At 44.4% G+C, this 12298-nt stretch overlaps 1 protein-coding gene across 3 annotated transcripts in view; it reads left to right on the top strand.

The window, feature by feature from the left end:
• Positions 1-12298, top strand: part of NRG2 (neuregulin 2) — a 212876-nt gene that overhangs the window by 186452 nt on the left and 14126 nt on the right. For all 3 annotated transcript variants that reach the window (XM_032988493.2, XM_042789985.1, XM_042789983.1), the window contains one exon: positions 2057-2115. In XM_032988493.2, the coding sequence (XP_032844384.2) occupies positions 2057-2115 (59 nt within the window). The remainder of the gene's footprint in view (positions 1-2056; positions 2116-12298) is intronic.

Here is a 12298-nt window from a genome sequence, read left to right as displayed (position 1 = left end):
TTCATCTCTCTTCTTGACTTTGTTTTTATTGCTACTGGAGTTACCTATCTGTAACGTGCCATCTAAACATAAATCTGTCAAGAACAACAAATGCTGCCATATCCCTTGAGCAACAGTACAGAACTAATCTGCCAACAAGCTTTGGAACTACAAAGCTTTGGTGATATTAAACATCAAAGCCATCCCTTCCTCATCCCCTTTGCTGTCTCTGCAGTCTGGGAGCAGTCGTTAGCATACCTTTGGGAGGTGCAAAAGGGTCAAATCTGCACTGCCCACACAGGGTTGGCACATGGGACCTGGACCTGGACCTGCGCCTGGACCTGCACCTGGACCTGCACCACTCCACCCCACCATATGCACAGTTTTGGACCAGTTGTCTGACACTGTGCCAAGGCTGCTCTGGCTGCTTGCTGTCCTTTGCAGTGGACAGGCAGGGAGCTAAGCCACTGACCTCAGGCTTGGGCCTCTGGTCCATGTCCTTTTTGCTAAGGTGTCTTTTAGTCCCTTCTTTGTTGACCATCTGGGGCCTGCCGAGCACTGAGGGACGGTGTGATTTTGTGGGTGGCAGCTGAGGGTGAGGAAGGTCTGATGAGTATGAGGTACAGAGCCTGCAGCCCCGCTTACCCCAGGAAGTTGTAAAACAAATGTTAAGGTGCTAGCTATAATGATAAAACCCTCTTAAGCTCAGAGGAGGGAGAGGTCTGTTGGGGAGGGAGGGAGTGAGTTGTGGGACAGGCAGGTAAGCACTGGGACTTCAAGAAAGCTAGGGATAACTTTGAGAGACTATCCAAGGAGGCCAGAAGAAAAGATGTGAAGGGAGGGAGAGAGATAAATGCCTGGGGGAGAAGCGTTGTACCACCCACTGCTGAGCTCCCATTGCTTCCCAGGTTTCACCCGCAGCTGTGGCGGGTGACGGTGCAGATTGTGTGGGTGCTGCTGCACTGTGCACGGTTCAGCAGCTCCCGCTGCACCCCTGCCCACACCCCCGTGCTCTCCAAACCTGGCTCAGCCTGGGAGCTGCTCCTGGGAGCTTACTCGTGAGCTGGTGCACGTGCCTGGTGGCATCTCCTCACCCGCAGGGTGCCATCCCTCCCCACTGCAGCATCATGTCTCAAGAGCTGCCACGTCCTGGCCCATGACATAATGTTGGTTGGGGTAGCCTGAGAGAGCCTCTCAGTTGAGCAGCATGTGAGACCTGTTCAGTTCAGCTTTCTTCTCTGTCCCTTTCTCTCTGTTAACACAGAGACTCTGCACATGCTTTTTCTCTAACTGCAATGTAACCCTCTTCCCTGGAACATCTTGTGGGTACTTCTGGGGTAATAACAGGAAGACGCTTGCCATACATAATGCTCGCTGTTGCCTGAGCAGCTGCTCCCCGCTCTATGGCGCCTCTTGCCAGTCTTGTCTAAATAGCAGCTCCAAGGAGAGTTTCTGAAAGTAGCATCCAGCCCATCTCGATCTTCCTGCCAGCTGGTGCTTCTAGCAGGTGAGAAGGAAGAAGGCAGACAGAGGAGAAAAGGAGGGGTTTGGCTGGCTGCTTGAGGACCCTGGCCAAAAATAGAGCTGGAATGCTGATGTTGCAGGTGCCTTGTTAAAACAAAGCGAAGAGTAAATTCGCGCGTAAAGCCTTTATTTTTTCCATTCATCACAATGCACTTTTTATTTCTAACCTTAGCCTCAAGAATGGTGCCAGACATGTTCTGTGATTTCTCCCCTTTTCCCCTCCAGATGTCCAAATGGATTCTTCGGACAGAGATGTTTGGAGAAACTGCCTTTGCGATTGTACATGCCAGATCCTAAGCAAAGTATGTTTGAAGACAAAAAATGCGCCACACTACTTAAAACCTCCTGGGCACAGCGATGGATGTAGAGTGGTCTAGTCAGGGATGGCTCTTGGTGTCAGTTTTGTCTAGGGCTTAGGGATGCAGGTAAGGGTGAAGGCTGAAAGCAGATGGATAGGAGTCATGGAAGGGATCAGAAGGGGCCTCAGTTCGGTCTGTTTGGGTGTCATTTTGCTATCTTGTTTCTCTCTTTCTGGTTTTCTTTCTTCCGGTAGGTGTCCGATCGAATTCACAGGAGACCGGTGTCAGCATTTCGCAATGGTCAGCTTCTCCAGTATGTCTCTTTCTTCTTCTCTCTCTCCCTGGTTATTGTAGTTTTGTGTCGTGTCCTTAAAGCAGGTTCTTCTGTTCTCCAAGAGCCCTCTTCCTGTCTTGTGCGCTCCCAGCTCTGCTTGGCCGTAAGAGGAGCTGTGATCGTGTCCAAGCGGAGAATTTGGGCTCTTGTTATCTCCCCATTTGATAGAATGGTTTCTGTTTTCATTTCTGATTGACCTTAATGTTGCTTGCTCTTTTCATGCAAAATGCAAACAAGGCACGAGGTTATGTGGTGTGCTGTGTGAGAACAGTCTGTGTGATAAGCTGTATCTGCTAGCATTCCTGTCTCAAGATGGACTATGTTGTGCAGTGCAAGAGATGTACGTTTTCCCATGACTCTTGTGAGGGTCTACGTGAGTCTCTCTGCACCAACTGAGGAAATCACAGCACGGGCTGTAACGAAATTTCCCCTGAGGTGAGGTTACGTTTCTGTTTCCAGAGGCTGAAGCAAGCATCAGTTGCTGTTCAGGTGAGATGGTTGGAGGCTGGCTTGGAGTCAGATCCTGGAGCACGCCTAGAGGGATGGACAGGGCACACGCGCACGCTGGAGCCCCAGAGGTCACGCTGGTAGCTGCCACTGTCTCAGGTCTTCCCACGCCTGAGTGCCATGCAGGATACAGGCTAAATCTGCTGACTGGGCATCTCAGACTGTATCCCTCCTGGACACAGAGGTGTTCCTGTCTCTCCTATGGAGTTGGGTAGCCTTATGGGGTTGTGTCTGTCTACAGTGACTGATCCTTTAATCTCCTATTCAGTGGGTGTCTATACTCGAGAGCCCTTGCACTTAGCGCTTCTCAGTTTCTAGCTTCCAGTTCCTACAGACTCTAGGTCTCCAGAGATGCTTTGCTTATAGACATCATTAGCTTGTTTTGTTCAAGGCAGAAAATTTTTCCAGGTCTGTATGCAAACAGTGGGGTCCTGGTCTGTGTAAGAACTGACCTGAAAGGAAGTGCAGTTACAGTGCAGGAAATCGTCCATGGTGACCCTCTGTGTGACCTGTCCTGCCTTCATGCTGTCCTTTTGGACCACCACGAATGGTGGTTTTAAAAAGAGGCTTGTTAAAAAGAGCCACTAAAGAGGCTTTAATTAGTGGGAACCAGAGGAGGAATGCCTCTCCAGGATGACTTGTTGATTGCCACTACCCTCTCTCCCACTGCCCTGTAAGAAATCTTGCAGTCCTCATCCTGAACTGTCAGTAGCAGGAGTCTCATTAGCATGTGCTAATAGCTGGCAAGTGCTCACATTAGACTCTCTTCCACAGAGTATGCAGACAAGATGCAAATAGACTTTGTGAGGCCCTTGGGACAGCTTGATGTTTTTACATTGCCTTTTGTTCCAAATTGGCTTCCAGAGTTGAAACCTCCATTGATTTATTCTTTCAAGCTAAAACATCCAAGTGAGCTCTTTTTAAAATGACAAAACAAAATGTTCTGCTTTGATCTTTAACCTGATGTAAAAGGGTTTATTTTCTGCTTTTAAGCCCATGCTATCAGGGACCCTGGCTGCAGACAGCAGTGGGATGCTCACTCAATGAAGATTATTTGTAGCATGTTTCATGATGTGGTGTCCAACAGGCTTAAACATCGTTGCTACCATGTTGAAAAACAAAAACAGGTGAAAATTAGTTTTATGTGAGGAAAATGCCTTCTCAGAACATTAATGGCAAGAGTAAACAGTGTTGTGTTTTCTTCCCATCCTTCAGAATCCAGCTTCTTGTGGGAATGAGATTTGTTTAAATTTTATTAATGTGTTAGAGGAACAATGCCAACTTTAAAACTGACACATGTACATTTACGTACCTCAATTCTGCCTTAACCACAGGATAGTAAGGTAAAAACAGATTAACGATCCAGGTTACCTGTCTGAACTTGGATAAAAATCATCTAAGATGATTCATATGTGTTTATAGCTGTTTTCACTTTCAGGTCACAGTTGGGTAATATATACAGCAGAAACATTGCAGAAAAGCATGCATTAAACTTGTGCTTTCTGAATAGGAAAGGAGTTTCACTTGACTCTGGACTGCGCAAAGGCTTACTTTCTACTTTGATCCATAATTGGGGCACAGTAGAAGTTGTTGTTGCTCTATAATTCACTCAGTGCTTCATCCCATATGGGTTCTGACAGGTCAGAAGCTGAAACAGATTAAATGAGGTTCAGGCATTTCCACTGGAAATAAAATAGCTCTGTCATGATTCATGTTTTGAGAACATTGCCAGCACTTGACAGGTACTTAAATAGTAAATAATGATGCCTACACTGGTGTTGTTTTAAATGTATTTTAGGCTTTCAGGCCTAGATCCAAGCCTCCTGATTCTTTAACATAAATATTACAATGTGGCTTTTAGTAGGTATATCCCAGGGCTGAGTGAGAGTTGCTGCAGAGTGAACTACATTTAAGATGTTGTTCTGAAAAGATGTGGCAGATACTTTGCTGAATTTCAGCCAGAGATGGAGATGTGCAGCATCCCAGCATCATGCCAGATGTTGTGTATCTTACTTCTGGGAGCAGCTTCCTATCTCACCAGTTTAAACCCTTACTCAGATTTTGCTCAGGTAAAACTCCCCATGTACTCTAGGAGTTCAGGATATCTGTCTATGTGACAGGTAGCTCTGGAGGTTTGTTTTTTCTCTGATTGTCCGAAATATCTGCTAGACCACTGCAATTATGTAGATGAAAATCAGATGTATTTAGATAGGTTTTCTCTCATGTGATGTTTCTCTATGTTACTGTTACAACCATATGAACAAGTGCTTACTTCCAGACATTCTGTGTATATACCCTACTACTTGAAAATGAAGAGGAAATGTTAAAGATGGAGGTTTTTCTATGTCTTGATCACACTGTTGCTACTTTCTAACAGATTGGCACAGAGGAACTCACTAGGAATTTTATTATTGAGCTAGCTCAGAGACCTCTCAGTCTGTGGCTCAGCCCTTATTTGGATGAATAGCATTTGCTTTTGGTAGGAATTTGCAACAGCAGAATTCAAGCAGGTGTCTCAGTGGTTGGTTCCTATCTGCTTATATGGAGTTTACATTTTATTTTGCTTGCATTGTAATGCAAATGTAATGGAAAATGTGTTGAGATACTGGATAAAAAAAGCAAAGCATGTTAAAACAGCTCCTTATCTGAGCAAATGGATACCTGGTGCAAACAGATAACATTGCTCTGGCCTAGCAAGTTGCCACTTCTGAGCAGAGCTGTGGTACTTGATTGTGTCAACTCTCTAAGCTGGCCTTTATGCTAAGCCTGCATTAGTCTATGCCACTCTGATGGTCTGTGTTCTAGCAAGGCTCATGCCATAAGGAAATCTAAGGCAGCATGTTTATTTTAGTCAGCAGTGGTTAGGGATGTATAGGCAGTTGGCTACTGTCACTCGGCAGACGGACAATAGCCCGCTAAGCAACAGCAACACAGGTGAGGGCCTTTGAGAGATCACCTTAGAGTAACCCCACAGCCAGTAAGTATGGGCAAAGTCTCACAGGGAAACTTAAAAGCTTTATCCTGTTTATCATAGGTCAGTTATGGGGCAGTAGGACAGATGGCTTTCCCACATTCATCAGAACAGAAAATCTACAAGAAGGATGGAAGCAGATATGTCAGAGCAAACAGCTACATATTCACTGAGGTTAAAATGGTTGAAAGGTACATATCTGAGAAGAAAAAGATGTCCTGACTTAAGATGTGCTGACTTAAGCGTGGTTAGATCCCTTTTGTCTTCATGAAATTTCACTGATCTCATCTAGTCTTTGCGCACTGCTACATCCACGCCTAAGGAATTGGCTAATGGGTCAAGGTTAGAAGATCACATTGTCTAGGCTTTAACTAACCTGTAAGAGGAAAGCATTATAGAGGCTGTACAATATTACTGAGGGACATTAAAGAAACATTTAAAGCAGTTTTAATTTAGATGGGAGGAGAATTAACGGCAGTGAACAGAGGGGACAGTCATCGTCTATAATTACTATATAAAACAGAGAAATGCCCTGGTAGATGAGAATACAGAGAATTATTTCCATGGGTGACGAGTCATTAAATCATCTTATTGTTTGTCACATCACTATGTCTCCATATGATTATAGTTGCAGATATAACGAATACAAATACTGCATTATACATACGATGGTAAAGTAATATTGTCTGCTAGTTTCAGGAGTTAGATCTTGCAGTTATGATGTAATTCCGATGAAACCAGAGGGCTGGGAGATCCTAACTCCAAAATGTGACCTAAATGAGGAATCCTTCCTGACCCTGGACATGGGTAATGCAGTGTGCATGCAAGGAGTAACCAGTACTGGCAGTCTGAGTTCACATCACAAGCTCATCTTCTGACCCTTGCTCTCCCTGCCCCCTCTTTGAAGCAATAGTGCAGCCAAACCCTCAGGCTCCCTTCCTAGTCACTGCAGAGTGCTTGGCACCCAAGGATGAGCATTTGTCTAATTGAACTGCCGTGGTGCCATCGGGATGAGCTGTCTCATCCTCCAGAGGTGCTAAGGGTGATGAGTACAGACTCATAGGTTTAGCTGTCAGATGTCTCTCCCAGAGCCCTGGTACCGGTACCTGCAGAGTCACAGATCACCCATGTCTCTGTCTGGCTGTCCATGCACTAGTGAGAACAGTAGTTTAATACACCAGACTGTTGATCCACAGCCTCAGTGAATCCATTGAATGAATACCCAGGGACCATTTTGCCTTTGCAGGCAGGTCTTCATCTCTGCTGGTACACATGCGTGAAAAGTTCAGCAATATCACAGAGGTCTTCCTAATATGAGAGCTTCTAGTGGGTACTGGAGACTCACCCAATTGACAGCTGTCTCCTGGGTCCAGCTTCATAGGCACAACTATGGCTCACAGGTCTTTTCAGAAGACAAAAGTATGTCCATAATTGTCCTTCCTTTTAAGAACCTTTTTTTTTTTTTTTTTTTTTTTTTTAAAGCTGTGCTGTCACCTGTGTTTCATAGCTGCCTGTTCTACATCAGATCAAGATCTAGCTCTATCTTCTTTCTTCTACAAGAAACTTCTCAGGTCTTTGTAAAACCCTGCTGGAAGTTTGCTATTAAATTGCCAGGCTTTGGGCTGGCTGGTGGTAAAAGTTTTGTAAAACATGTTGACAGCTATTTCACTCCTCATGGGGCTGAGATACTGAAAGTTAAACATCCTGAGTGGGAACATTTATACCTTGCCTAAGCCTGCACATTTGAATCCTTTCCACTTGTGATTTATGGAACAATTTAGAAATTTGGGATTTAGTTTTATATTTATGCTTGTCTCTTGTCTGTGGAATCTGAAATTTCATCTTAACTTTGCTATTTATTCATGTCCCAAAATAACTGTCACTGATCTGGAAGACAAATGTCATACAATTCATCATCTTGTTTAGTGAAACATTTTAATTTTCTACTTTGTGGCCTAATTAAAGTTGAAGTCTGTAGCCTGCTTGTAAACATCCTGGAATAGAGCTGGCATCCATATACGATGTAATCTAGTATGTTCTCCATTTTTATCCCATATTTCATTCTTGGTTTCTTTACAAATTGAATTTTACTTCATAGTTGGAGTCTTACTACTGGTCTGCTGAGGAAGCACCGAGCAGCATTTTCTGCTTTCCATTGGGAGAGCAGGCTGTCCCTTAAGTCCCTTGGACTTCCTTAAGAATCTGCTGTTTAATCCCTTTTTTGAGGGGAGAAAGACAGCTACTCTTGTTGCATGGCGCTCAGTGTAGTCATCTGGAAACATGGAAGGGAAGAGCTTGAGCTGAGAAATCAGAGTCTTGCAGTGGCAGACTACCTGGTCAATTCTGCTTGCAGTGGATGCTAATACCAAAGCGTATCCTGAGATCCCAGCTTCCTATGTCTCCTGGGACTCCCTAACTGTAGCCATCAAAAGTTAAGCGTGATGGGTCTGGCACCTGATTGATTTGCTGTGTAGCAGGACACTTCCCTTGCACAGACATTACAGATTACTCCCCAGAACAGATGACGAGCATGGGTATTTCCGAGATGAGAACCACCATCTGTTCTTGAGCAGCCACCGCACCGTCACTGGGTGTGATCTGTATAATGATCTCAGCAGCATGATTCCTGCCCTATCATAACATATTTCCTGTAGATCGAATGTTCTGGTCTTCCAGTCATTCTTTCCAAGGAAGTTGCTTTCATATAGCCTTTCCAGCCAGAAAAACATAAACTGTTTTTGCTTGCAGTGCCTGTATCAGGGTCTCTGGGCTGGAAATGGAATTGCATGTTCCGACTGTGGCACAAAAACTGGCTACAACGCTGCCGAATAAACTGTTGTGGAAGCAAAGCAGTGTAGGTTTATTGGGTGAAAGGCTTCTTATTTTTCTAAGGGATGGTCCCATTCACTCTCAAGTCACCAGGTTGCAGCAAAAAGAGTGCTGGTCATCACCCTGACATGTAAAAGTGACCCTTCTGACAGGTGGGTTTCGGATGTTTGCTCCTCACACTGAAGCGTCCACGTGAGCAGAGGAATAAATGTACCACTTCTTCTGGGAAGGTCTAGATCTGAACTTCAGCTTCTCTGTTCACTTCAAATCACTCATTCAGCAGTAGTTTCCTACCTGTTAATTGCAATATGAAAATGATAAGCAGAAGAATACTTCCTTTTTTTACCTACCTTTCTGTTTCCTCCTCCACCTCTTCCTCATCTGAAGCCTAAATCAATATTTAGCAGTGTTTTAAATTCCACAAACATTCTGCAGCTTCCTTTCAATGGCATGATAACCGCTGACCACTTAATTACAGGGTGATGGCTATGCTGTGGCGTAGCTGGGTAATTACAGGGCGTCTGTGGTTTATCATAACAGGGTAATTCCTCTCCCCTGGACTGCAGTAGAGGTTACTCTTTGGGATCTCCTAAAGTTAATTGCATGCTAATCCACAGCAGCTTGCTAATATTCTGTTGTTAACTATCTTGACTCTTGAGGCCTGCCAAATTATTTTTATTGATACAATACTGGACAAGCTAAATGGCTGTGCAGTTTATGGGAAGTTTGCAGACTTTCTGTACTTGGAGATCCCACATATTGCCCAGCCCTTAACACGAGAACAGTGTCCCAGCATCACGGGACTGTTTTGCATTGCTTCCCATACCCCCTGAGAGAAGCCTGGACCAGGATGCTGCAAGTATTACTCTTGTTGGTACAATTTATTATCAATAGTCTGTCTTGATGGTCCTCAGATGTTAATTGTCCACTTTGTTTCATGCCTTGGAGCATGCTCTGTGACCCAGATAGCCCTCTGAGGGACCCAGTTGAGTTTAGGAAAAATAATGCATGTGGTAACTAAACACCCTAACAATGTTCTTGGGCAACCTGAAGTCCACATGAGCACAGGCCCGATTTTCACAGCTGTTGACTAAGGAAATAATCTTCTTAATCATCCTGTAAATGTACAGTTCAGTCTCGTCTTGAGGTGTTACTCCTAGAAGGCTATTTTAGATTAAATGTTTTTGTCTTTCATCTTTTAAAATGGGTAAAATACACTATAGAGAAAAACATAGTCACAAAGTCACTGTGGATCAAGTAAGTGTAGGACTTTGTCTTCTGTCCAGTGATGAGAAAAAAAACACCACAAAATTTGTGACAGTGGGGCCACAGAGTACCCACCCTACTGATAGCATGTAAATCCAACTGAATTTTTTCTTTCAGTCCACTTCAGCTGAATGTGACCTTTTGGGGAACTTGAGTACAAGGTCCCTGCAGCACTTGACTCTTCAGCAAGCCATGCCTTGAACAGCTGAGTGGTACCAATCTGGGTAATGGGCTCCAACCTGAATCCCATGCAGGTGTGCTGCAGCTGAGACAAAGAGTGTGAAAATGAAACATTTTTGTCATGTCTTTCACATTTTTTCCCTTTTTCCCTTCCTCAGCTCTCCCATGCTTGCTGCCTTTCTCTGTTGGACAGCCTTCTGTCATACATACAGTAGTTAGGTATCTAAACATTTCCAAACTACTGGTCCAGTCTCCTTTGAGATCAGCACAAAAGAGCCTAGCTTAGCCTTTAGGTACAAGAAATAATGTAAATACTGCAAAGTGATGCATTAAAGAGGCCAGTAGATATTATTTCCTTAGCACTGATGACTGCATTAGGAATAATGGGTTCTATCTTAAGTCCAACATTTTCTGAAAGGTTCAGCAGGCACATTTGGAACAAGATTTTCCAAAAAACATGCCCCCACTTCAAATAGTTTGGGGCATCTCACAGCTGTTCAAGATTCTCAGCTCTATCTCCTTGCCATGATCAGGGAACATGTGTGCAGTTCAGACAGGTTAATGGTGTGAGAAAAGTAATATGCAGGGGAAGAGGAGAGTGTGTTCCTATACAATGTGTTCAGTTATGGGTGATACAGAAGCAATGTCTGTAATCTGAAATGATGCTAGGGGAGAGTTGCGGAGCCATGGGCATCAGATGCAGGATCATAGTCTGGAGTAAGGCTTCCTGTATCTGCAAAGCTGCTGGTGGGTTTGTAGGCACAGGCAGGCACGTACATTCCAGCTGCTGCATGGTTGCATGGTTTCCCTCCTGCTCAGGGAACCTGTAGCTAAGATCCAGTGAGCCAGGTGGTTGTATCTGCTCCATGGGGCTGAGGAGCCAAAAGAACCTGCAGCTGTTATGTGAGAGGGACAGTGAGATGGCTAAAGTTTCTCAGGTCCTGTCCACCATCTCTGTTTGCACAGGCATTTCTGAGTTTGCAAAAAAAACATGAAAATATCTTGAATTGCATCCATTTGTAGCTGTAGATGTTGCAGTGAATCCTGGAACAGGGAGGAAGTGTGTCAGTATAGGCAGTACACAGCTATCAAATGGATCAATAGTGTAGATATATAAATTAATTTTACTATCTCTACACACATTTGTCACAGTGGCAGGTGAAACAGTGTGTGTAATGGTAGCATGCCTTAGAAAAAGGTCAAGGCTAAATGTGATAAACAAGAGGTTTAGGAGGAATGTATTCTGTGCAGTTCTCTGCTGCCCACCACATTGTGTCCATGTCACGGCAACTTGTACAAAATGACTGTGAAATGCATGGTAGAGTGTGCCATTCCTTTTGCACAAATGTGAGCTGTGAAGCAGAGGGCAGCCAGGTTTTGCGGCCTTTAATTTATACAAAATTTAAAAAACCCCAACCCCACCCAACTCCTGCTCCACTAACTCCACCCCCCCACCCCCTCACCCCCCACCCCACCCCCCCCGCAACATCAGCATTGATTTGAAGAGAAGAACCTGCTTTAGAAAATGTGTTTACATGTTCCATAATGATTAGTGCTAATTTCCCCCCCACCTAAATTTTGAACAGCATTGCAAAAGAAAGCCAATATTTCTGTGCAGCAAAAAGCAGTTCCTATGGAAAATATAGTAAAAAAATCTGGACCTCTCCAAGCTGCAAATAATCTTGTGTGTATGGTGACTGGGAACAGCAGAGCTCACTTTTATATATAATGGTAAGTATGGAGAACTTCAATGTTTATGTAAGAAAAACTGTCTTTAGGTGAGGCCTGTACCAGGAAAACTACTGAAATTCAGGATACCTATTTTGGATACCTGCATTGTGGATTCATTAGGTAAACTTCTTTGCTTAGCACTATCTCTGCAAGATGAACTGCAATCTTACTTGTGATGAATATGAATCTGAAAGCAGATGCTCCAATTTATGCTTTTTTCAGCATGCTTGTTGTTTCTAAAACAATGCAAAACCACAGCAGAAGTGACATTTGGAAGATCACAGACTTGAGGGAAACTTTCAGTGCAATTTGCACTTTTAGATCTGCAAGGAATTCATTGCCTCGCCTGGGCAACTAATCACTTGCAGCATCAGTGGTTCAACTGCAGAGCGGTGCTGCCCAGGACAGTGCTGGCACAGCTGAGGTGCTGGCGGGTGATTTACAGGCAGTGCTGCCGGCTGACGCTCTGCTCTGCCTCTCAGACCAGACTGGAGGTCACGGGCAGCAGAATGGTGCTGGCAGGCCTCAGGGCCCCGTGCAAGTGCCGGCACATCTGTCTGCCCAGTGCTCTTCTTTATTGCACAGACCCCCGGGCAGAGAGGTGCATGTGAAACCACGCAGGGCATATTTTGCCTGTAAGAAAGTGAATGAATGGTTTTTACCAGGTTCATGCAGTTG

Source organism: Tyto alba, unplaced genomic scaffold, assembly GCF_018691265.1.
Source record: "Tyto alba isolate M040663 unplaced genomic scaffold, T.alba_DEE_v4.0 Super-Scaffold_17, whole genome shotgun sequence".
In the NCBI taxonomy this organism is placed as follows: Eukaryota; Metazoa; Chordata; class Aves; order Strigiformes; family Tytonidae; genus Tyto; species Tyto alba.
Note: the sequence above shows the minus strand (reverse complement) of the source record. Positions and strands in the feature narration are given on the sequence as shown.